This window comes from Mastigoproctus giganteus, chromosome 9, assembly GCF_048544385.1.
Source record: "Mastigoproctus giganteus isolate SK-2022 chromosome 9, ASM4854438v1, whole genome shotgun sequence".
NCBI lineage: Eukaryota > Metazoa > Arthropoda > Arachnida > Uropygi > Thelyphonidae > Mastigoproctus > Mastigoproctus giganteus.
The window spans coordinates 102,077,282-102,105,059 of record NC_143583.1 but is presented as its reverse complement, the minus strand read 5'-3'; the positions used below and the strand labels follow the sequence as shown (position 1 = coordinate 102,105,059).

General features: G+C 36.4%; 1 protein-coding gene across 4 annotated transcripts in view; it reads right to left on the bottom strand.

The window, feature by feature from the left end:
* LOC150080597 (secretory carrier-associated membrane protein 1-like) overlaps positions 1–27,778 on the bottom strand; it is a 200,133-nt gene that overhangs the window by 103,531 nt on the left and 68,824 nt on the right. For all 4 annotated transcript variants that reach the window (XR_016547416.1, XM_090381746.1, XM_090381748.1 and 1 more), the window contains exon 5: positions 22,551–22,679. Coding sequence is in view for 3 of the 4 variants with exons in the window: in XM_090381746.1 (XP_090237872.1) it covers positions 22,551–22,679 (129 nt within the window). In the remaining variant the exon portion in view is untranslated. The remainder of the gene's footprint in view (positions 1–22,550; positions 22,680–27,778) is intronic.

Sequence of the window (27,778 nt, the reverse complement as noted above, 5' to 3'; positions counted from 1 at the left end):
CCACCTTTCTCAACACGCTCCATTCAATGCCTCCTGTGGTCTTCCGTCAAAAGGATATCAGAAGGATTTTGAAGAATCTTGATGCTAAGAAACCTCCAGGTCCTGATGGTATTTCTCCACTTGTTCTCAAAACCTGTGCCCCTCAACTTACTTCTATTTTTTGCCACCTTTTTTCACTTTCTTATTCCAAAGGTGTTTTTCCTTCTGCTTGGAAATTTGCTCATATCCAGCCAGTTCCTAAAAAGGGTGACAAATCCCTCCCATCCAATTTATCGTCCCATTGCAATTACTTCTACTCTTTCTAAAAGTAATGGAGAAATCAATTAACTGCCAACTCTTAAACTACCTAGAAACCTTCCATCTGATCAACGATCGCCAGTATGGATTCCGTCAGTGTCGATCCACTGGTGATATTCTGGCTTATGTTACCCATTTATGGACAAATTCAATGGAAAGGTTCGGTGAAACACAAGTAGTTGCTCTTGACATTTCAAAGGCTTTTGATCATGTTTGGCATAAAGGTCTTCTAAACAAGCTTCCATCTTATGGTTTGCCAACTGTTTTTAGTAATTGGTTATCCAGTTTTCTCTCTGATTGCTCACTGAGGGTGATGGTAGATGGCCCTCTGTCTTCTAACTTTTCCACTAATGCCGGTGTCCCCCAAGGTTCAGTTCTTTCCCCCACTCTTTTTCTCTTGCATATTAATGACCTTCTTCCATTGACTGGAAATCCTATCCATAGTTTTGCCGATGATAGCACATTGCATTCCACTTTCCATTTTGAGAAACCTTGTCCTGCTCAATCAGCTTCAACTTCTAGAATATCTGCTACCAATTCCTCAAATGCCGATCTTCAGGTAATTCTCCAGTGGGGCAAAGACAACTTAGTTGATTTCAACCGTTCTAAAACTCAGTCTTGTCTTATATCTTGCAAAAAGGATTCTTCTGCTCCTATGCTTATCTTTAGTGACACTCCGATTTCTAGGCAAAATGATATATCTCTTTTGGGGATTACCCTGACTTCTAATCTCTTTCTCTTGGCACAAGCACATTACAAATATTGCTTCCTCTGCATCTAAAAAACTTGGTTTTCACTTTTTCTCTCGGTGTTACTTTTCTTCCAAACAGCTGCTCACTCTGTATAAATCGCAAATCCGCCCAGCCATGGAATATTGTTCTCACATCTGGGGTGATGCCCCCAAAACCTCTCTCGGGCTTCTTGATTCCATTCAGAAGAGGGCAGTTAGGTTAATTAATGATTCATCTCTAACAGAGTCTCTCCACTCGCTTTCTCATAGACGTACTGTTTCTGCTGCATGCCTCTTCTACAGATACTTCCATGGGCACTGTTCTTCTGAATTGGCTTCTATAATTTCTGCTCTCTCTTTCAAAACAGTCCGAACACGTGCTGCCACCAGCCAACATCCATTTACTGTCCAACATCAAAACACACAGAACCAACTTTTCATCTTCCTCATTTATTCATTCAACTGCCATTTTCTGGAACAACCTTCCTTCATACGTATTTCCTGAAAATTACAATCTACAGAAGTTCAAGTCCAATGTCAACAAATATCTTCTTTCGTCTTCTGAACCTCCAACCCAAGCACGTAAGTACTATAGGTTCTAATACCTCTCGTGTTTGGGGTTCACATAATAAAAAAAAAAAAAAAAAATCTATATAAACTTTCTGATTCTACAAGGCTTAGTGTTAAATTATCTTAATAGTTTATTGCGCATGGAAGACTGCTGTACAAATTGGAGCAGTATGGTATTACGGTAAGTTGTAAATGGATAAAAGGGTGGTTGAGTGGGAGAAGACAGAAGAGTGGTAATCAATGGACGCTGCTCTTCGTGGACTAATATTATTAGTAGAGTCCCCCAGGGTTCAGTGTTGGGCCCACTGTTGTTTTGTATATTTATCAATGACATTGATGAAGGTGTATCAGGCTTAATGTTGAAGTTTGCAGATGATACAAAGGTTGGCAGGATTGTTAATGACAGTAATGGCAGTGTGCTATGCAACAGGATGTAAAAAATTTGGGCAGATGGGCTGAGAAGTGGCAACTGAAGTTTAACATTGACAAATGCAAAGTACTGCATATGGGTAGAAGTAATCCCAGAGAAACGTACCAACTGTGTGGTACTACACTTAGGGAGGTAGAAAATGAAAAAGATCTGGGAGTAATTGTGCAGTCAGATATGGTTTACTGAGCAATGCAGACAGGCTGCCAGAGCAGCTCATGGGGTATTGTTAATGATATACAAGAATTTTGCTAGTAGGAAAAAGGAGGTGATTATCCCTTTATATAAAGCAATGGTTTGGCCATGGCTTGAGTACTGCGTACAGGTCTGGAGGCCTCATTTTAGGAAGGGTGTTGGGTTGCTTGAGCGTGTACAGAGAAGGGCAACAGGATTGGTGAGGGGAATGAGGGGTTCCTCTTACCAAGAAAGGCTTAAGTTCTGCAAATTGCAGCAGCTGGAGACTAGGCACCTGTGAGGTGATCTGATTGAGGTGTATAAGCCCTTGAATGGATTGAGCACGCTGAATTCTGATGGGATTCTTCTGCTTGCTGAGATTACGAACCTGGGGGGGGGGCATAAATTCAAATTGAGGAAAGACTGGTGGAAATTTAACTTTAGCCAGCGGGTGGTTAATTGCTGGAAGAAACTTCCATCTGTTGTTGTGGAAGTTGACAGCTTAAATAAATTCAAGGAGGAAGTGGACAAACTTTTAGATGAATGGATGTGTGAAATTGGTTTTTTTTTGGCTGATGCTACATAAGCTCATACGCTTGCTTTCTTGTATCACATGCCTCCTTTACTACTACTACTACACTTTAACTAGAGGCAACTTTTCTTAAAACAGGTCTACAATTATTTTGCTTTAACTCAGGAGTGGTGGCATGGGAGAAAATTTGCCTTTAGCCAAAAAGTCTGATTTTTACATGTGAACTGGAAAATAAATGACTTAATAACTGACAATTATAACTATTAGATTAAAAAGATTTTATAAACATAAAATTAGCTTTATGAAAACCATTCTTGACAGTTTTAACAAATTTTATAAAATACAGAGGGAACATTCAAAAATTAATCCCCACATGTCCTTTAACAACAGTAAGACAATGTGTAAACCTTCTAGATTATTCTTTTTATTTTGTATTTTAGACTTTGCAGGAAACAAAACAAGTGGCTTGGACAGTCTATAGTTTGCGCTTCAACAAGATTCCAAACTACAGAATTCTATAGTGTATTAGTATTAGCCATATAGTACTAGGAAGAAAGAGTGGGGAAAAAGTAGATAAGAAAATACAAATTATGCATTTCTCTCCTCACACAGTTAATTATCCAAACTGACCTTTGAATTTCTTCAATATGTCAACCTCAACTACATGCAAAGACAACTTGTTCCAATAATCAACCTGTTTTAAGAAAAGTTGCCTCTAGTTAAAGTGTAGTAGTAGTAAAGGAGGCATGTGATACAAGAAAGCAAGCGTATGAGCTTATGTAGAATCAGCCAAAAAAAAACCAATTGGCTAAAAGAAAACTTGCTACAATCTAATTCAAACCTCTGCCCCTGTAATTTGAATTTATGGCCTCTAGTTCTAGAATTCTTTAGAACAGTGAAAATTTTGCCTTCATTCATTTTTATTAACCTCCCCCCCCCCTCTCAGAGCCTTATAAACTTCAATCGGATCTCCTCTAAGGTGCTTGGTTGCCAAACTCTGCAGTTGATATAATTAGTCTTTCCTTGTACAGTTAGTTGTCCTTTTGCTGATTCCACCATGCAAGCCTTTTTTTGGATCCTTTAAAGAAGCTCAATGACTTTTTTCAGTGGGCTCCTAATACTTGGACATGGTATTCCAAATGTGGTCTTAAAATTGCCTTGTACAGTGGGATAATGACCTCCATATCTCTATATGATTTCTGACTTATTGTGTGAAATTTAATCAGTTTATTTGTGTGTGTATATATACTGCTATTTACAGAAGAGAATAACCATGGAAGAAGCTTGAATGGAAAAGATTGATAATAATAATGAACACACGGAAAAGCTTGCAGACTAAAAAAAAAAATATAGCCACAGATATATAGGACATTAGAATTTCCCAGTTTGAATGTAGAGTTATGCAATAAAATTGTTATATCTTTCGTCTTTTAACTTGGTTTAATATAGTACAGTGGATTCCGGTTAATTGGGGCAAATCTTAAAAAATAGAAACCAATCGAGAAAATAGCCAGGGTTTACTTCACTTAATTGGGACAGGAGACCGCAGCACTGGAGATTACCCTATGATTGTCTCCGACGGTACCACATGGTTCAGTTGAAATTCTGGAGGTCACAACCATAAAACAATTAGCAGTCACCTGTTTATTAAGCTTTTCTGTTAGTGAAATCTATCATAAACGGACAGTAAACTCGATCTTACTGAATTTGCGATAATACTGACAGGTGGAATTCTGTGGGTTATTATGGTGAAATGTGTTTACACTTCCATGAAATCTTCAATCATATAAAAAAATTAATTTTCGGATCTTCTCTTCATTCGTATTTTTAAAGCTTTGTAACTCGCTACTCTGTTCTCACTTGTGCATATTGTGTTACTTGCAATTTGTGTGTGCTGTGTTCTTTGTTATTGATTGCTTATCTTTTTACTGTTTTAAATTTTAACCCCCCACCCACAAATGTCAGTGAACAGAAATGTCAACTAGTTCATATGTACATATTACAGCACGTATTAATTATTCCGATTATCATGTATATTCTTCCGATTTTCACGTATCATTTAATTTTTTAATTGGTAAGGTAATAAAGGGTAAATTTGTGCTTAATATATCTTTGCTTTTATAGCCTGTGGATAATATTCCTCCTATTTTCGCTAATTAGAATCGCTGTTTAATAGAATTAAAATTCAATTCACAAACGTGATCACGATGACTGGTGCTTACTTTACTTCGTTTAGTGAACGGTACTTTACTATGCTGAGGTCGTCCTAACGTGATTTGATTGTACAGTGAACTAATTGTAAAGGGGGGGTTACATTGTATTTTTAACTACTTACGTGAAACTTTGGATAATTGAGGCAGCCGCTTAATAGGGCCAAAATGCACTAGTCCCGATGTGTCCCAAATGATCGGAATGGACTGTAGTATTGACAACAAGAGAAAAGCTCCTAAACAGTTTCTGTTGTTAACTGCTTCTCTAAATAGTAACTTAAATTATTTTTTATATGCATAAATTAATTCCACACCCAAGGTAAGATTTACAACTGTAATTCAGCAGTCATTTTTCCAGCTGTACCCACACATTAGGAATATTTTTTATCCTTTATTTTGAGAAATTTACATAGTGTAATTTCCAAGAGCAGAATGTGCCAAGTTTCAACATCACTTTAAATTCATCGAGTAAGCAACAGTGCTAAAAGAGAAAATACCACTTTTTGCATGGATTACGAGTATTAAACAGAAAATAATATCCAAAAACATGCATGCGCTCTCACTCTCTCTCTCTCTGGTAAATACAATTATACATAATAAACAATGAGTTTTTTATGTTAATTTTAATTAAAAACAGTGCAGGAGGAAAGGGATCTGGGAGTTACAATATGGGCAGATATGAAGTCCTCTGAACAATGTAAACAGTCAGCCAGGAAAGCCCATAGTGTCCTATCGATATTTAGAGATAGGGAGGTCATAATCACACTGTATAAAGCAATTGTAAGACCACATTTAGAATACTGTGTTCAAGTACAGAGACTTCATCTGAAAAAAAGACATTAAGCATCTTGAAAGGGTTCAAAGATGGGCAACTCTAATGGTGAAATTAGCTGAAGGACGACCATATGAGGAAAGACTCCGATTGCATGAGTTAGAGTTTGGCGACTAGGCACCTCAGAGGTGATCTGATTGAGGTTTACAAGGCTCTGAGAGGGATCAGTAAAATGAATAAAGGTGGAATTCTCACTGTTATAAAGAATTCAAGAACTACAAATTACAGAGGTTGAGGTTTAGATTAGATTGTAGTAGTTTTTTTAGCCAGAAAGTCGTTGATTGCTGGAACAAGTTGCCCTTGTACATTGTTGAGTCTGACAGTTTGAATAAATTCCAAAGGTCAACTGGATAGTTACCTGTGTGAGGAGGGAAGCATATAATTTGTGTTTTCTTGTCTACATGTTTGTTTTTTTTTTGCCAGTGCAGCAAAAGCCTGTGGCTTCCTTGCACTATATGGCGATTACTATTACAAAGGCAAAAATGAAATCCTGCAGTCTTTCTTATTATGTGTGACAAACTGAGAAATATTTCACATATCTCAATAGCTACTCCCCTCCCCCCTTTTATCTTCTCTTGCAAAAGCATTTTTTTCTCTGAAACGCTTTCATTGTTACTGTCTCTGATATCGATATGATGCACATCATCCATGATGGGAAATCGTGCATTTTGTATCATTAGCAATCAATGTATATTGGTCTGGGTGGTGAGAACAAACTGGATTACATGCACTCCACAGTCCAAATTAGAGGCATGCAAATTCCATGTGATTCATATGCAATTTTCGGGGAGGTAAAAAGAAACATAATATTTGTCTATCTCTTCAAGCAGCTTGTCTAGTTCTTTCTTGAATTTATTCAAACTACTTGCTTCCACAACAATGGAAGTTTGTTCCAACAATCAACCACCTACAGGCTGAAGGCACTCTTACATACATCTATTCAGCAACCAACCTTCAATTTGAATTTATGCCCCCTTGTATGCAGCTGAGCAGGAGGAAGAATACCATCATACAAGGCAATGGTTAGATCTCATCTTGAGTAAGGTTTGAATGGATTGAGTTACTCAATCTATTCAAAGCCTTAAACACATCAATCAGGTCACCTTGCAGGTGTCTAGTCTCCAGACACTGCAATTTGCAGAACTGAAGCCTTTCTTGTTAAGACTACAAATTTGTACCCCTCACAATCTCATTTTCCTTCTCTGCACCTATTCCAGCAGATCTACACCCTTCATTAAACAAGATAACCCGACCTGTATGCAGTACTCAAGATGAGCCTTGTACAATGGGATAATCACTATCTTACCACTGCTATCACAGTTCCTGTATATCAAGGGTTCCCAACTTTTTTTTGCTTGTGGACCCCATGAGTCCTAACTTTACATATGTGGACCCCCATATACGCATATGTAATATTCCTAAATGAAATATTTATTTGTAGGTTAGTAAAAGCTAATAATTAAACAATTCCAATATACAGTAATACCCCGACTTACGCTACCCCAACTTATGCGAACTCTGAGTTACGCGGTTCTTGATTTTTTTCATTTGGCAACACTGCCGCCCACTATCTTCAAGGTCGTTTTTCATATGCTATCAATATATATGGTGTGACGGCGGAGAGTGAGAGCGAAAGATGAACAAAATTAAACTTTTCTGCCGCATGAGCTGCACACATATACAAGAATTTGTATTCCAACTGTCATATTTATATGTGTGCGTTCGAATTCATGCTCAACTTTTGTCGGAAATTACATCGTCTTCACAAGAGAAATGGATTGCATCAGTCGAGCCGTATATCGATGGCATATGAAAAACAACCCTCAGTGTTTCTCTTGCTGTGATATGCATTGGACATGTTTCGCGCGAACTCTACGTGCACAATTACGATTCTACGATCGACGAAAGTTAAGATTGTTTTGTTATACATTTCCTAAACCCTTAAATAAAAACTATGTCGTTCAAACGAAGTAAATCTGATTCTCCTGCACCTAGTAAAAAAAGGAAAACGATATTTTTGGAATGTAAACTTAACATTATCAAGGATTTTGATAGCAGAATGAAAATTTGTGAATTGGCAAAGAAGTTTGAGCTACCGAAATCCACAGTAAGAACAATCATAAAAGATAAAGAAAGAATTCTCGAAGCGGCAAAAAATGCTCAATCCTTGAACTCAAGCATAATTCATAAACATCATGGTATTATTGCTGAGATGGAAACAATGGTGAAATTATGGTGTGATAATACAGTAAAAGTGAAGAATTGTCCAGTCGATCAGAACACTGTGTGCTACCAAGCTAAGCTGATTTTTGAGAGGTTGAAAGAAGAAGCTGGGAAGGCGGGCAAAGATGAAAACTTTGTAGCTAGTAACGGTTGGTTCAACAGATTTAAAACTTGCTGTAACTGGCACAGTATCGCAGAGAGGCGGCAACTGCCGATAAAGAAGCTGCGTCTTCTTTTCCTGAAACACCCAAGGTTATGATAGAAGAAGGTGACTATAGCAGTGAAACTGTATTTAACGTGGATGAGACTGGCCTGTTCTGGAAGATGCCTAAAAGAACTTTTATCGCGCGTGAAGAAAAAAAAAAAAAAAACTTTCCAGGCTTTAAGGTTTCCAAAGACCGATTGACAGTGATGGTTGGTGGGAATGCAGCTGGTGACTGCAAGTTAAAAGCCTCTCTTAATTTATTGCTCTGAAAACCCGAGAGTTTTAAAAAATATATCTAAAATTAGCTTACCAGTGATTTGGAAGTCAAATCATAAAGCTTGGGTGACAGCTTCCGTTTTTGAGGACTGGTTTTGTCACCACTTCATACCTGAAGTCGAACGTTATTGCAAGTCTAAACAGATTCCATTTAAAGTGATGCTTCTTATTGACAATGTACCCAGTCACCCTCCTGCCACCCTAATTAATTTCAACCCACTTATGAAAGTTGTTTTTACCTCCAAACACAACCAGCTTGCTTCAACCGATGGACCAGGGAGTCATCAAAACATTCAAAGCTTACTACACGAGGTATTCGCTTGCACGTCTGAATGAAGCTATGAGACAAAATAGTGAGATATCTGTTAAAGACTTTTGGAAACAATTCAATGTTTTAGATGCCGTAAGAATCATTGAAGAATCTTGGGATGAAATTCACACAAAAACATTGAATGGTGTCTGGAAGAAACTTTGTCCATTTTTTTTCAAAAACGAGACAAAAACACTGCCAGAAACTGATCATGTCGCTCATGTGATAGAAGAAGTTGTTAAATCTTGCCAGGCAATTAGATTTGGAAGTCAATGGTGATGATGTCAACGAGCAGTTGGATTCACATAGTCAGGAGCTGACAATGAATGAGCTCATAGAGATGCATGAGCAAAACGTCACTGAAGTATCCGACACGTCAGACCCAGTTCCACCAGAAAAGCACATGACAATTCCAAGCTCGACAGAAGGTCTCAGCTCAATTGAAAAGGGCTTAAAAATTTTAGAAAACATACACTCCAACGAAGAACACGTTATAGCTACAAAGCAAGGAATAAAAAAATTATTAGCTTGCTACGAAGAAATTCTGCGTGAAAAAAAGAAGGCGTTTTGTGTCGTCAGATGAATTAGTTAGATTTTATGAAGCCGTCGACATCGAAATAACTTTTTTTACGTAACTCATTTATTTTTTTTAATACATATTTTGTATTAATATGTATAAAGAACTGCAATTTTATTAAATATTTTTCTTCTAAACTAGTGTTTTTGTTAGTCCTTGGTCCCAATTAAACAAAATTTATATATATTTATATGCAAAGTTGTATCCCGACTTACGCGAATTTGACTAAAGCGATTTTCGTCGGACCCACCTATCGCGCAACTTCGGGGTATTACTGTAATATAAAAAATGTAAATTACAAATTTTGAAAATTTTAATTGATAAAACTGAAACATATTTTTACTTGTAATGACAGAATTAGTCAAAAAAAATAAAAAAATAAATGAAATACTATTCAAACAATATATATAAATTTACCCCTAAGGCTATTAAATAGGATCCAATTAAATAGGCCCTACTAATGAGATCCTTGTGGCTGATGTTTTGATATTAGCATTTTAATATCTGGTTCCAATTTTGTGAGAGTCAGACGAAGATCACCTCTTTTTACTATATCAAGTCGATTACGATTTTTTGTTAACAACTGTGTTACACGACTAAAGCCAGATTCCACAAGATAAGATGATGGGAAAACAATGACACATTTTAGCTTTCTCCCATAAAAGCGGATATTTACATGCAATGTCACTATTCTTCCATACATCATGCTTTCCTTTTTTGAATAGACTTCGGACTGTCTCATCAGACTGCAATTCAACAAGTTCCTCTTGTACATCAATTTCAACATCAGCAACATTTACCTCAAATGGAATCAGCACCCATCTGGGATGTTCAGTTCTAGCAGGTCCTTGAACCGAACTTGCATGTCTTCATAATTTTTTTTTAAATGCTCAACATACACAACACAATCATCATATTTTAAATCACTGCTAACTGAAGCAAAGTTTGGAAACTGGTCAAACGCACGGCGTGAGATATTAAGACTGTACAATTTGAGCTTTCCTAGGAATGCATTAATGGCTTCTTTGTTAGATATTAAATCACAATTATGTCCTGGCTGCAGCTTATTAAGAGAATTCAGTTTTTCAAACACATCTGAGGTAAATACATCTGAGGTAAAATATGTCTGTTTTCATGGCAACCAACTGTTTTCCAATCTCCTTTTCATTTAGAAATGATACAATACTGTCCCAAAGGATGATGAAGACAATTGCCTTTAGACAACCATCGCACCTCTGTATGCAGCACAAGACATTCAAATCCATTTTCATCACAAAATTTGCGAAAGAGACAATCTTGAAGAGCATTAGCCTTAATGAGGTTGACAGCTTTTATTACAAGAGTTAAGGCTTCATGAAGATGTCCACTCAATCTCTTCGCCACCAGATGTTGGCGGTGAATCACACAATGTATGCAATATACTTTTGGCAATGCATTTTTTAAATTAGTGACAAACCCTCTGTACCTACCGACCATGGAAGGAGCGCCATCAGTAGCACAAGCCATTAAATTTTCGAGTGGAATATTTTTTTCTCAAAAATAAGACTGAACTTCCTTAAATATTGTTTCACCTTTAGTATCTGTTTTGAGGAATCTTGCAAAAAGCATTTCCTCTCCGAGTTGATTATCATCCATACATCTTACATATGCCAATAAAAGTGCTTCATTGCCCATCAAAGTTGATTCATCGAGTTGCATTGCAAACTGTTTCACTCTTAATTGAGCAATAAGTTGATTTTCTACATCTTCAGACATTTCATCAATGCGTCTGGATATTGTGTTATTGCTCAAAGGAAGGTTATCGGTAATTTCAGGTCAATTTTTGTTTACCATTGTTGAAATTACAACTGATATCGAAGGCAAGATGACAGTTTCACCAATGCTATGTGGCTTTCCAGATTTTGCTATTATTTTGCTGATTTAATATGATGCTAATAAACCGCTATCTTTATTGCTTGCTTGTTTACTAAAAATCTGATCCAATTTGTTTCTTCCTTGAAAATTGTCTCGTAGTTTTCGGAAATACTCCACTGATTTATTTTTATTTTCGCTGTGCCTTGTCTCCAAATGGTGACGAAGATTACTTGGCTTCATGCTATCATTAGACATCACAGTCATACATATAAGACACGTTGGTTTTGTGATATTCTCTGGTGATTCAATAAAACCATACAACACATATTCAGTCAAATATTGTCTTGTTTTCTTCTTTGCATGAGACATGGGTAATCTGAAAACAATAATAATATTATTAACCTCAAATATTTAATGTTGGAAATGCTTGTAGGTACTAATGGAAATATAGTTCACTAGAACAATAACGTTCAATAACACAAACAATGGATTTCACCACGACGATGCCGATTACTCACTATAGAATGAAATGACTACCTCTTTCTAGATTAGTAGGGACTTAAATAATGTTTTCTTCTTGGAGAATTTTCTATGGAAAGAAATTTTTTTTTGCGTCAACTAAAGAAGGTTCCAGAAAATACGAGTATCTTCTAACTGCGAATTTCTGGACTTTTCTATCACATTAGTTTATTTTATTATTATTATTTTTATTTAACAAATAATTTTATTTATAATATTTTATCATGAATCCCTTAGCTCATATTATGGACCCCCGAAATACAATTTTTTTTTTCTTGTGGACCCCCTCAAAGCTTTATGGACCCCTGGGGGTCCATGTGGACCTGGTTGGGAAATGCTGCTGTATATGATTTAAAAAAAAAAAAAAAAAAAACACCCCATGAGCTGTCCTGGCAGCCTATCTGCACTGCTCAAAGAATTCCATACCTGATTGAACAATCACTCGCAGGTCTTTTTCAATTTTTCACTACCCCAAGTGCAGTGGAAAATTGAAGAATGGGATTTACAGAATTTACAGAAGAGAATAACCATGGAAGATGACTGCTACGCATCATATGAGTAGCAGTAATCTGGGATTACTCATATGCAGTACGTTGCATTGGTCAACATTAAACTTCAGCTGCCATTTTTCAGTCAATCTGCTTAATTTTTTTAGACATTTTTTTTAGATCAGTAGCTTACCTTGATTACTGTAATTAACCACCCTGCCAACCTTTGTATCATCTGCAAATTTAAACATTAAGCCTGACATATACCTTCATCAATATAATTAATAAACATATAAAACAATAATGATCCAGCAGTGAAGCCTGAGGGACTCCACAAATTACATTAGACCACAAAGAGCAATGCCTATTGATTACCACTCTGTATTCTCTCACTGAACCATCCTTTTAACCATAGCAGCAACCTACTCTTAATGCCACATTGCTCCAATCTGTACAGTGTGCTTTTATGTGCAATGGCATCAAAATCTTTCCTGAAATTTAAGCATATGATATCAAAATTATTTTTTTGCATTCAGTTCCTTTGTGACAACATTGCAGTGTCGAATCAAATTGGTCAAATAAGATTTTCCCTGCTGTGTCTTAGTTATAACTGTGGTCTTGTCTAGATGATCCTGCATTACTTCTTTTATCAGCGATTCCATTATTTTCTCTGGAACAGGAGTTAAACTAACTGGTCTGTAATTACTTGTCATCCATTTATCCCCCCTTTGTGAACTAGGGATAGACTGGCACATCTCGAGACTACCAGGACCTCTGTGGGATCCAAGGATAAGGATTTGCTTATTTCCTTCGCTGCCAACCTTAATATATTCGGATAGATCCCATCCACCCCAGGTGCCTTTCTTATGTTTAACTTCGACAATTTCTCTCCCACTTTCCTCTCAGTTATTACAAAATCATTTAGCAACCTGTTAGAATTTTATAAGCTTCAGGCATCCTTTCCCTAAAGAATTCCTTGTGTGAATGCAGATTCAAAATAATCATTCAGCTTGTTAGCAACCTAGCAGGATCATCAACAATGAAACCACAGATAGCAGACCAATTTGATTCATCCCTTCCTGTTAGTTTTTAAATAAAGAAGTTTTTTCTGTTTTTCTTTGCATCCTTTGCCAAAGATATCTCATAATCTGCCTTTGCTTGCCTAACCTCCTTTGTGACTTGATTATAAACTAGCTTATGTCTCCCATAGGCTTGTTTCGCTCGATTATTTATATGCATCCTATATATTTTTCTTCTCTGCCACAAATTTCATCAGTTCACCTGACATCCATTTAGGACTATACCTTGAAGAGTCTTAGTTGATATGAAAAGCCTAGTAGCTTCTATGATTAATTTCTTGAACGCTTCCCATTTAGAATATGCTGATGGTAACACCATCAGTTGGTCCCACTCTACAGAATTTAAAAACTGTCTGAGACCACTGTAGTCACCTTTACAAAATCACAAATTCCCCATTTATCCTTGATTGTAGTTACATCTTTAAGTAAATCCCAAATCAATACACTGGGATCACTACAACTAGTGCTTCTTTTACCTGCAGATTCTTAATGCATGTGGAATCACTGCTGTTAACCAGATCAAGAGTATTGCTTAATCTTGTTGCCTCTCTAGCATGTTGCTATAGAAAACATGTCATCCAAGAAATCTGCAAAAGTCCTGCTAGTGTGCGAGTGACCAATCCACAAATTTCAGTCTCATCTGCAAAGTCAAAATCCCCCATTATAAGACATTCTGATATACTGTCCCACTATTTTTCTGTATAACTGTTAACTGAACTCAGAGTCATTAGATAAGAATGTCCTTTATTTGTGTTAGTTTTGATAAGAATGTGCCTTATTTGTGTTTGCTGCCTAATCCATGTGTTTCTCTTCTAATCTAACAGTCTGATTACTAATATAATTCGTTCCATTCTTCACTGTGTAGTTTTCAGCTTCTCTTCCATTCTTTTGGTGAGTGCCCAAGTTTCACTTCCATAAGTCATGGTGGGGAGTATACATTGGTTCATTACTTTATGTTTCAGACAAATTGGGATATTGCTCCTCAATATGTGACTACATTTTCTGAATGCTATCCATCTGAAATTTATTCTTCTCTTGACTTCCAGTTATTTATCATTATTACAGATAATGACTTGTCCCAGATAAGTATATGAATCCACTTTTTCAATTACTGCTCCTTCAATCATTATGTCCCTTTCTATGGCATACTTGTTCATCATTACTTTTGTTTTAGCAATATTCATCTTTAGTCCAAAATACTTACTAACTCTGCATAACTGATTAAGGTTTCCTCCAATTCTTTGGGATCGTGGCTTATGACCACAATGTCAACTGCAAATAGTAAATGGTTTAGGGACTCTCCATTCACATTGACTCCTTTCTGCAACCATTCTAATCTTCTGGAAGCTTCTTCAAGGGCAGCAGTAAACAACTTCGGAGATATTGTCTCCTTGTTGAACTCCTTTCTGAATTTTAAATTTGCTACTGTTTTTGTCTAGTCTGATAAAGGAGGTAGCATTCTCATACATTTTCTTCAAAATCATAATGTATGGGGTGTCTATACCTCGTCTTTCCAGTGCCCAAAACATTGCCTTATGCTGTATGCAGCAAAATGCCTTTTCATAATCCACAAATGCTAGGCATAATAGCTACCTATCTATCCCAATTAAAAATTTGAATTCCCCTACCACTCACTATAAAACTATAACAATAGCAGCAAGATTCAAATGATATAAAAGGTTTTATGTATATTAAGCAGTAACCAACAAAATATCTAGCTAAATTAAAAAATAAAATAACTAACAGACTATAAAGCTACTTATAGAGTACAATTTAATATGACAATTAGGTCAATAAAACGGCAAAATTCTTCTAAAACTTATCAATTTCTTGAAGCTGAAAATTCTTTGACTGGTGCGTGGATATACTTGTATTTCTTTTCTTATATTTTTCAGACAAATCATCATCCACACTTTTTTCAACATTGTGGAAAGTCTACTTTTGGCAAATGCCAAAGGAAGTGTATCATTGTGTCAGTCTTGTGCCAACCATCAAACATGGAGGATCAACTATGGTTTGGGCAGCAATATCTTGGTATTCTTTACGTGCTATCATCAACCGGAAAAGGCAAATTACTGCCATTGATTATATTTTCAATTCGGAGTGACCATGTTCAATCCCATGGTGTATTTTCCCCCACAAATGTTTCAAGATGATAATGCTCCAACACATAGCCAGATGTGTCCAATCTTGGTTTAAGGAGCATGAAATTGAGGCTAAGCATCGCCCATGACCTGCATAATCAACAGACTTAAATATTATCAGACTACTGTGGGAACAATTGGAGAGGAGAGTGAGAAGCTGATTTTCTCCATAAATGGTCCAATATTCTTCTTAAGACATTTCAAGATTTTTTTTTTTATTTGAATCTATTCCGTATAGAATACAAGCTGTTTTAAAAGCAAAGGATGGTCCAACACTGTATTAGGGCATACCTCTAACTATATCACGGGTGTTTTCATTATTTTGTCCATCCCCATATACACACACGGCCCTACCATTAATATCCAGACACCCCTTTGTTAATAGCTGGTCATGTCCTACCCCAGGGGTGAGGAAATTGTGGCCTTTTGGGGTACCAGTTGCAGTCTTTTGTCTATTTCTCTCAAATTCAAAATTTGTCTTTTATTTCATGACATAACACCAAAGTCAAAATATTTTAAAGATAAATTTTATCTATTCTCTTTTTTATATATTGTTATTCTCCTTATATAATTTAGTTTACAGTTACATTGTACATTACCAAAAGAAACAAAGGGCATAAAAATATTGGATAGAGCGACAAAACAAAGTGAAAAGGTAAAATTATTTAAATTGATAACTGTGTATTTAGCAAGAGGCCTGTCAATGGCAACTCGGTAATTAGCGAACTAATAACCACTCAGTGATTCGCATCACGGGCATGAGAGCTTCTTAAGAAGAACTGTAACATGTTAAAGAAAATGTATGCTTTAAATAAAATATATGCATTGCCTTTTCTAGTTAAGGCAAATAATAATGAATTATATATTAAAATAAATACAAAATAACGCATTTATTCTAATTCACTAATCTTTACAGAATATTGTTTTCCATTTAGATGATATGGCATCACTTCCACTTGAAACTGAACTTCATTTGGTAATGTTGGAATCGTTACCATAGCTGACTCGTCTTGCTAACTGCTATCAGTATCATTTGACATTCCGGTCATTCTCTCCAGTTCCATCAGCTTGTTTCTTTTAAAATTGAATCCTCAATCAATCTGTGTATTTCATTTTTAATTTTTACTGGTAACCTGATTATGTCAAGAAATAAGAAAAGAGTATTCAATGAAGAATGGGAATTGCAGTATTACATTGTTGCAGTGAACGATAAATTGATGTGTTTGCTCTGTGCCTCAATATTGGCAACAGTGAAGAAATAGAATGCATATCAGCATTATGCGACTCATAAGGACAACAAATATGCTACGCTAGAAGGAGAACCCCGAAGGACTGCACTTAAGAAAAATGAAAGATGGAAAGCAGCAGCAGCAATAATTCAAAACTATGTCAGGACAAGGGACTGACATCACTGAAGCGACATATAAGTAGGATATATATTTGGAAGAAGAAGTAAGCTATTTAGCAATGTGGAAATTATAAAATAATGCATTGTTGAAGTTGTGTGATGTTTAGATTCAGCTAAGGTTAATAAGTACAAACAATTAACTCTTTCAAGGAGGACCATAACTGATTGGCAACATGAATTAGCCCATAATATAACAGAACAGCTTCATGCAATATGCCAAAGCAAAGACATTTATTATTCAATCACCTTGGATGAATCCACTGACACTGCTGACTCGGCACAGGTGCTATAGCTGCAGATTTTCAATGTCACGAGGAGTTACTGGCTTTGGGTACCCTTACTGTCAGGACACACGGAATTGACATCTTCACCATCTTCAAAGAAAAATGCCATGAAGCAAAACTGAATTTATGTAATTTAGTAATTGTATGCAGAGATGGCACACCTTCCATGAGAGGAAAACACGAAGGATTTTTTGTGTTACTACAGAAAGAATTGCCAGATCCAGATATTTTGATTTCCTTTCACTGTATTCTTCATCAGCACAATCTGTGTGCCAAATCTACTGTTTTCAGTGACACATTAAATAAAGTTATAGGTATTGTAAACTACATTCAAGCAAATACATCATGACATCATCAATTTCACAACATGCTTCAGCTTGATGATAAAACATTCAGTGGATCTACCATATTATTCTAAAGTGCATTGGTTGTCCAAAGGACAAATACTTGTCAAACATTTATCTTTGTGGAAACAAATCATAAGCTTTTTTGAGGAACTGAATCAACAGTGTGAATTGTCAAAGGTCGAATTCTGCAGAGATATTGCATTTTTGTGTGATATAATGTCAAAGCAAAATGACTTGAATATTTTTTTTTTTTGCAAGGTAAAACCAAATCTATGATATGTGACTTAAAATACAGGCATTTCGGAAAAAGCAGACCTTTTTCAAAACCTTGTTTACCTGATCACAACTTTCAGCTCAACACTTTCCTGATACAGTGTGCAGGATGCTATCTGATATGGGCTACCACTGTTGTGTAGCCATCCCTAACCACCCTGACTAATGCCAGATGCATGCCATCTAGCTTGGTGTAAGACCCATGATTCTTGGATTGCAGACCAATGGAAAGCTGTGCTTTGCAGCAACGAGTCAAGCACCACACTCAGGCATCATCAGGGATGATGCCGGAGTGTGGTGGATGCCTGGAGAAAGCTGCCTGCTGAGCTATATTCAACCTCTGGGATGAATTAGATTGTCGGATACATGCGGGGAGAGAGCCCAAAAAACAGAGCTGAATTGGTTGCTGCTTTGAAAGGCTGAACAGTGGAAAATATCAGAGGACATTTACTGAAAACTAGAGGCTGTCATAAAGGTTAAAGGCTTCAGTACACATCATTAGTTTGCCTGTAAATAAGTTATATGTAGATATGCAGATGTCTGGATATTAATGGTAGGGCAGTATATATTTTAAAAATTGGGTTGACACAAATAAATAAATATGCTGTATAATAATGAAGTTCAAAAAAAAAAAAAAACCAGCATGGTGAACAGTAAAAGCCGTATTATGAAATGTTTGTTTAACAAACACATTTAAAATAAAATCTTGCTATATATATATATATATATACACCGATGAGGCAAAACATTATGACCACCTAGCTAATATGATGGTCCTCCACATGCAGAAACAGCTCCGTACCTGGCGAGGCAATGGACACTACAAGACTTCTAAACATGTCTTGTGGTATCTGGTACCAACACGTAACCAGCAGATCCTTTAAATCATGTAATGCCTGTTAAGACGCTGCAGATTAGAGTTGCTGTTCCAACACAAACCACAGATGCTCGATGGGATTGATGTCTGGGGAATTTGGAGACCAGGGCAACACCTGAAAGTCTTCCTCATGTTTTGCAAACCAGTCTCGAACAATCCAGGTGGTGTGGCATGGCGCATTATCCTGCTGAAAGACGGCACCGCCAGAGGGGAAGACCGGTGCCATGAAAGGGTGTACCTGGTCAGCAATGATGTTTAGGTAGGTGGTAGACACCAGTGACTGGCACATGGATGACTGGACCTAGGGTATCCCAGCAGAACAACGCTCAAAGCATGACACCACCGCCACTGGCTTGTTTTCGTCCCACGGTGCATCCAGGCACCATCACTTCCCCAGGTACACGATGCACACGTACTCAGTTGTCCACACGGTGCAACAGAAAACGTGATTCATCGGACCAGACAAACTTCTTCCAATCACTCAAGGTCCAGTTTTGATGCTTGCGTGCCCATTGCAGGTGCTGTCGCTGGTGAACCATGGTCAACAAGGGCACTCTGAGCGGCCTGCGGCTACACAGCTCCATTTTCAGCAGGGTTTGATGTACTGTGTGTTGTGACACATTACTCCTGTCACCAGCATTCCAATTACTGGCGAGTTCCCCCACAGTCACCTTTCTGTTGCCACGTACTATCTGGGAGAGCCTTCACTCACCTCGAGCATCGATGAGCTGTGGTTGTCCAACACCTTGCCGGCGGTTTGTGGGTTCCCCCTCCTCAAACCACTTTTGGTAGGTACTAACCATGGCTGACCGTGAGTATCCCACCAGCCATGCCGTTTTGGATATGCTCTGACCTAGTCGTCTGGCCATTACAATTTGGTCTTTGTCAAACCTGCTTAAGTCTGCTGCCTTTCCCATATGAAGAACAAGACTGATTAATGGAGCTCAGTCAGTATCAGGTGTTTTTTGCATCGTGTCCTGTGCAGTAGTTCACCTGCAATTGCTTCGACATATATATTTCAAAGTAATATAATTTTGGTTTGGCTGTTTAGAATAAGCACAGGAGTAAAGCCAAACAATTTCAGTATTTGGGATCTGTAGATTTGTGCATTCTGTGGTTGGTTCCCCCTCCAAAAGGAAAAGTTTTTTTATTTTGGGGGAGGGAGGAAGGAAAACCAGCACAAAAGCATGGCTATAGAAAAAAAAAAAAGTCAACCACAGTTAATTCACACCCAAGTCTTTTCCACGTGGTTTAGAACAGCAACTGTAGCCAATATGATATCACAAGGCCATCAATTAGTGTAGCAAATGGTATGAGGATTTTTTATATTTTTTTCTGGAATGGACAAAGGAGTCACTGTAAAAATGCTGGTGGGGTGGAGGAGCAGGAATTTTTTGTGACACAGCTGGAAATACTGCTTGCTTTCTGTAATCACTTAGCTAACCTATAGAATGCAATGCTAAACAGGCATGATATGGGTCCATTCTGGAAGCATTGGAAAATGGGTTATAAAAAACACAAAAATATGTTTTTTTTGTGTTTTTTGGAGACCATTCAAATCAGATGAATTTGCAAATTTCTACAGTGAACTATATTCTGAAAAAGCTGATCACAGCAGTAAGCTTGATAACACCTCTCCCTCTTCATATTTCAGTGATACCCTGACACAATTTGAAGTCAATATAGAGACTTTATTGAATACCCTCAACAAATTTAAATTAAGTTATGACACAAACACCGGCAGCGTACCCATGGCACTCTGGAAACACTGCTTTGTTGTCTTGCAACAACAACTTATACTTTGTACATCTGATCAAAGCCATTTTCAATAAGGGATCACTCCCTGGAAGATTAAAGGAAACCACTATCACCCCTCTTTTTAAAAAGGGGGCTAAAGACACACCTTCCTCATTTCGACCCATACACAAATCTAGCCGCCTAAGCAAGATCACTGAGAACCTCCTTTACGCGCAACTCTGCTCCTTCATGAAAAATAAATTCAGCCACATTCATCATGGCTTCCTAATGGGCAGATCAACAGTGACCAACCTACTCTCCATAGAATATGACATCAAACTTAGCCTTGATAATAACAATCAGATAGACATTATATACCTGGACCTACAGAAAGCCTTTGACTCAGTACCACACAAGTTGCTTTGCCTCAAATTAAAGCACAGAGGTTTATCAAGTAATGCCTTATCACTTATGTCTAACTTCCTTGACAACAGGAAAAGCAGAGTTCATTTTGAAGGAAGATACTCCTCCACTTTCCATATACAAAGGGGAATCCCACAGGGTTCTCCTCTGGGGCCACTACTCTTTGCTGTATATATTAACGACATACAAGATTGTATGCAACATGTTGACATCAAAAGTGCTCTCATACGCAGATGACTTGAAAATATACAAAACCATCAAAACAACACAAGACTGTGAATCACTGGAAAATGGACTAGACACCATCACCCAATGAATTACAAACAATGGTCTAACACTAAACTTAAACAAATGCTGCACCATGTCTGTCGCAGACTATCACAAAAAACACAAGATTAATTATCCCTATAAAGCTAATAATCATGAGCTATTGAGAATGCATGAGGTTTCAGATTTGGGAGTATGGTTTTCTGAGAAGGGAAACTTCAACACACATGTAAATAAAACTACAGCTAAGGCCTCCAAATCCCCTGGACTGCTTAAAAGGATCTGCTTCGATTTCACCAACGTACAGCTCATAAAAACAGCCTGCATAATGATAATCAACCCAATTCTAGAATATGCCTCACAAATCTGGAATCCTCACACCAAAATTCTTATAAAACAACTGGAATGTATTCAGAAATCCATAGTCAGATTCCTGGTGTACAAATCTAGGTTGGAATTGAACACAAAATCCTACGAAGAATGGTGCATTCACTTCGGGATTGTACCACTCTACCAAAGAAGAGCTGTGGCAGACTGAAAATTTCTAATGCATCTTGTGGCTGGAAAGTTGGATGCCCCCGAGCTGCTCTACCTCATCAACTTCAGCTGTCCTCAAAGAGCCTTGAGAAGACAAAATATGCTGGCACAAGAGCCATTCAGAACTGATCAACTCAGATTCCATTACTTCAACAGAACTGCTAAATTGCTAAATGAATCCAACATTGATATGCTAAATGAAAACATTAATATCAAAAAAGAGCTACAAAGGTTTTACAAACTACTAGAGAATGAAAATAAATGACTAATTTAATAATAATAACAATAATAATACTATAAAGATACGTATAATTAGCTTTAACAAAAAAAAAAAAAATTTTTTTTTTCAATGAACAAAGATAAGAAATAACAATTAGGAAAAAAAAAAATAGGGATAACAATAAGAATAATAACAAAAATCAATCAATGCAACTACTTTTTTTTTTTTTTTTTTTTATGTGAACCCCAAACACGAGAGGTATTAGAACTTATAGTACTTAGTACCATGCTTGGGTTAAAAAAGCATGGGTTGAAGGAGCGTATGAGGAGAGGGGGATGCCGGAAACTTTGCTCTAGAGACTAAACATGGGTTTCACCACTTCAAGCCTCAATGTGAACTATCAAGAAAAGAAAACAACAAAATGCTAAGAAATACAAATCTCTCTGTTACCACAGCTTTGCTCAAATGCAAATCACTTGTAACGTATGATACGCATTGTATATGTTGTAAACTGACCTTGTATATTTGAAATTGTATATGGAGACCTGACATTGTGTACAGATTGTAAATAGAATTATTACTGTATTGCTACTGTCATATTCCTCCTCTGTAAGGCTTCGGCATTAAAAAAAAAAAAAAAAAAAAGAACACACTGAGATCTGAAACAGAGAAACTAATGACTATTTGATCATTACTATACATAAAACTTTTTAAAATGAAAGTAACTTACACATCCATAAATAATACATAGTCTTTACAATTTTCTGAAATTCCAAGGGAATATCGACTGATATATCTTGATAGAAACATGGTCCAACACAACATTTTTCTGGCAGAGGAGGCCAGTTATTTGCTCGAGCTATAACAACAAATAAATAGGAGTTAACATGTGAAAATGAATGAAAACAAAATATATTTGTATTCAAAGTAACATACTTGGGATATCTATATAACGTAGATATCCTGTATTAATCTAACATGTTGATTGAAGAAGGGCATTGTGCAAGTTGCTTATGTAAGAATTAACAAATGACATTAAGTTTAATATCAACAGTACAACCCCCTAACAGAATTCTAAAGAGAAAACTATAAGGGGCATTTAACTTAGTCTCTTAAATTTATATTTCACATGTGTGAAATTTATTGGATGACTCTTCTACAGCAAAATATTAGAGAGGGAGGCAACAAAAGAAAGCAATACTATTGAACTAATTATCAGCAGTGACTCATCACATATTAAGAATATCCAGATAAAGGAACCACTAGGTGGCAATGATCATAATCTACTGATGTGAGACATACTTAAAGATAACTATTGTCAAGAGTTAGGGAAAGGGATTTTGCTTTTGTGAAGGCAAATACAGTGGTCTTAGACAATTTTAAAATTTCTTTCAGTGGACTTTCTGATGATGTTACAACTGAAAATTCTAAATGGGATGCATTCTGGGAAGTAATCATACAAGCTATTTTTATACTAAGAGATGCTGTTCAAGGTTTAGACCTAAATGGATGTCAGGCAAACTGATGAGACTACTTGCAGAGAATAAAAATGTGTAGGATGGTTATAAATTAGCAAGGGACATGGAATCCTACAGCATATATAAAGTAGTCTGCAATTAGGTCACTAAAGCAAGTTAAGGCAAACTGGATATGAATGGCATAATTATTGATCATGTTCAGGTTGCTGACACACTAAATAAATATTTTGCACCTACATTCATGCATGAAGTTTTTAGGAATGGTAACACCAGAAATACACCAAATTATAACTCAGAACTAAATGATTTTGTTATAACTGAGAAGGAAGAAAACTGAATAAAAATTGCCAAGAATGGACTTGGGATAATTTTTCATATTCACGCTTCCCTGTGCACTTGTCAGTTCCCTTACCAAGGACCACTGTACATTAAGCTATATAATAATTTGCTCATGTCATTCTGTCCAGAACTTGAATAACTCAAAAGCTAAACAAGCTTTTGACCTGATTCCTTTTTTCAATAGCAGTGTTCTCCCCAGGACCTATCGAATGGGCACACAGCCTGGTAAATTTAACTGAGTGCGTATAAATACATGCAGTTCCTGCTTTAAGAAATTTTTTTTTTTTTCCCCCCAAGTATCAACAAAATTGAAAATATGAACATTAATTGCAAAAAATGAATGTTAAACGTTCATAAATCCCACATTTCAAACCACGTGCATAGCTATACAATACAGCGCGCCCAGCTTTACGATATTAATCCATTCCAGAGACACCATTTTATCGTGAAAATATCGTAATGTGAACCCAATAACACATTGTTTTTAGTTATTCATTCCAAGACCTTGAAAGTTGAAATTTTTGCTATATAACTAAGCTATTTATCTCTCTAAAATGTCATTTTTATAATGTAAATTGTATTAGTTGCCAATTAAAATCATTAAAATGCACTACACTTTCATCTTTATCATATGTTCTGTTATAAGAATCAATTTTGAACAACTTTGTGATATTTTTCTAAAGCACATTTCTGGTTTATTGGGCTTTTCTGATAGTGCAATCAATTATAAACAGGTAGTAAACTCTATGTTATTGCATTTGCAAAAATACTGATAGCTGAAATTGAGTTTTTATGTTATTATGGTGAAATGTGTTTCCCCTTCACTGCAATCTTCAATTTTATAAAAAACAAATAAATTTTTAGAATCTTCTCTTCATTCCTTTTTTTTTAAAGCTTTGTAAACTTGTTACTCCCCACGAATCGTGTTAGTTGCAATCTCACTTAGTTGCAAATGTGCATGCCATTAAAAAATGCTTATGCATGCTATTGTGAAATTTATAAAGAAAAGAGAAGATCTTGGAAACAAACACATCTTGAAACATTTCTGAAGTAGAAGACTTCTTGTGCAACAAACCAACAATGAGCTCCGACCCATCAATGAGTGATCAACAAGTATGCATTTAGTCGATGATGAAGAATAAACATTAACATTTTAAGTCACAAATAATTTCTTTAAATTATAATTTGCTTGATTTTACAGGCTATGCTTTCATTTCTTCGGATATATCAATCATTGTTTAAACAAACTAATTTCTTTGTTGAGAACATAACCCCTGTTTTTAACATTATGTCTATGGGAATAAATTCCCGATTTATGAGTTTGGTTTATGAGCATGCGCTAGGAACAAATTAACTCTTAAAGTCAGGAACTACCTGTAACAGAAAATTTTATAATATTGCAAAGTATTACACTTCCCCACCTGGCTACTTCATAATGCCAGGATGGCAAAATATTCTGAGGAGAACACTGGCTATTGTTTTACTTGAGAGAGAGAGAGAGAGAGAGAGAGAGAGAGAGAGAGAGAGAGAGAGAGAGAGAGAGAGAGAGAGAGAGAGAGAGAGAATTCCAAAAAAATTTCAGACTGGTTTTCAAATCCTGAGAATTGATTTAGCCCTTACTGAAAGTAATTTGCCATTTACTTTGAAGAGAAGACAATTTCTAAGCTTTTTGTCTTCATAATCAACAAATCTTAGGATCAGACTTTCAATAAAGTTGGCATTTTTACTCATGACAACTTTATGTAGCGGTTTCCACGTCCAGATAATTTATGTGCAATAACTGTAATTTTTTTAAGCCAATACAGTCATACATGGAAAAAATTATCAAGCTGCATTTTTACCCACATCTGTCCTACTGACAACTAGCAGCGAAGGGAGCTAAAGGAAAGGTTATTGTAATTACATCGTTATTAATATTTATTTCTTCTCTGAAACAGTTCTGGCAAAATATTTTCCACGGGTATTCTATTTCTTTCATAATAGCATCTGGCATGTTCTCACACTGACACTGACAGAAATGATCTGCAAAATATGTTTCTTTACCTTAAATGATAATGGGAAGGCTAGAAACTGTTTTAATTTTTTATCAAATTATTTATTTCAATTTTATTCAAAAAAACTTGGTGACCTATAGTGGATCCCCACTTTACGATATTAATTTGTTCCAGAGACACCATCATATCATGAAAATATCGTAATGTGAACCCAATAACACACTGTTTTTGGTAATTTGTTCGGAAGTTGAAATTTTTGCAATATAACTAGTCTATCTCTCTAAAAGGTGGTTTTTATAATGGAAACTGTATTAGTTTTATATAGAATAGTGAATAGCATATTTTACAGTGTATACCACACATCTTTTATTTAAAAAAAGTAGCCCTAAAATTGTGGTGCATCTTATACACTGGAATAAAGATTAGAACACAATACAAATAAAAAAAAAAAAAAAATCTCACATGTTTAAAATGATAATTGATAATTATAAACATTAAAAAACAAAAACTGTAATTTTCATTTAATTTACACCGGAAAAGCTTTTCAATGGTGGTGTGGTGATGGAGTTGATGAAGTTGAAGGAGAATCCTATATCATCAAGATAATCTTCAGGATCTGATGTTCTTTCCGATTGCTGCCTCTTGCTACTTATGGTATAAAAACTGTCCAAAGTGGTTTGTTTTTGGCACTTTCTCTGAAGTGCTCTTGAAATAACACCCGATCTTCAAATTTGCAGGTCATTAATTCAGTGGTTTCAATATCTGTTTTTCTTCTTCTTATTGTTCTCTCTTTACAATGTCCCACGCAACAAACATGTCCTTAATTCCTTGAGTTGTTGCTACATGTTCATCCTCCTCATGTTCCTCAACTCCACTGTCATGCTTACTCATCTGCTCAAATTCCAGGAGCTCTTCTGTTGTCAACTAGACAACCTCAAGAGCTAAGGACTCACTAAGAATGATAATTTCCTGCTCTAGAACATCTTCAGCTTCAAATCTTTCTTCAGTCATGGATGACTGAAGGCCACAAGTTCTTCCAGGCTGCATTGAGGTACTAAGCTGAAATTTCTTTCCAAGAAGTGACAATCATTTTTACACAGTCTAAGATGTTAAACCTGGTCTTCCAGAATTCCTTTAAGGTGATGGCTCTTTCTCCTGAAGTCTCTTCAAAAGCACTTGGTGCTTCTTCATTTACATGAAGAAGCACTTGGCTTCTTCATGTAAATTTTTTTAAAGTAAGCAACCACTTGCTGATCCATCGGCTGAAGCAGAGCGGTGGTATTGCGTGGGAGAAATCTGACAGTAACAAAGCCAAATTGCTCCTCCAGAGATCGGGCAGGTTCAAGATCATGGCCTGGAGCATTATCCAAACGTAAGAGTGCCTTTAAGGGAAGTTTGTTCTTTTCTAAGTAACTTTTGACTGAAGGACAAAACACTTCAAATATCCATTCATCAAAGAGGTGTCTTGTTACACCGTCAGAAGACACCCAACCTGCCTTTGATGACATTTTGTTGTTTAAACACTCTTTTGAGTTCATGAGTGGGAAGCCAACATTGGCACTTAAGTTTAAAATCACCAGAGGCATTGGATCCCAATAGGTAAGCCTTTCCATCATAGACTTATGCCCAGGCAACGAGGCCTCTTATTTTTTGATGTATGTTCACCTGGGCATTCTTTTCCAAAAGAGGCCTGTTTTGTCTATATTAAAGACTTGAGGAAGGTAATCCTCCTTCTCGACGAGCTCTTGAAACTTCACCTTACAAAGTTTTCAGCTGTTTCCTGATCAGAACTGTATGCCTCTCCATGCCTTATGACACTTTTAATATCGGACCGTTTTTTTTTTTTTTTTTTTTTTTTTTGGTTGAACCAATCTTTGCTGGCTTTAAAGTCCCCATACAGCATATCACTAGTTGAAGGTGTTTTGTTTTAACCTTTTTTAAGTCCTCAAAAATCTGCTTTGCACATTCACAAATGTATTGTCCAGGAACTGCATCATCCTTCATATGTTTTTCTTTTATCCACTTTTATCACACCTTTCCATTTGTACAATGAGTCCTGTCTTTTTTGGACTGTGTTAGATTCATCACTTACTTTTTTAAGGTTTTCTTTTTGTTACACTATGGTTGACTGGGAAAAACCATATTCA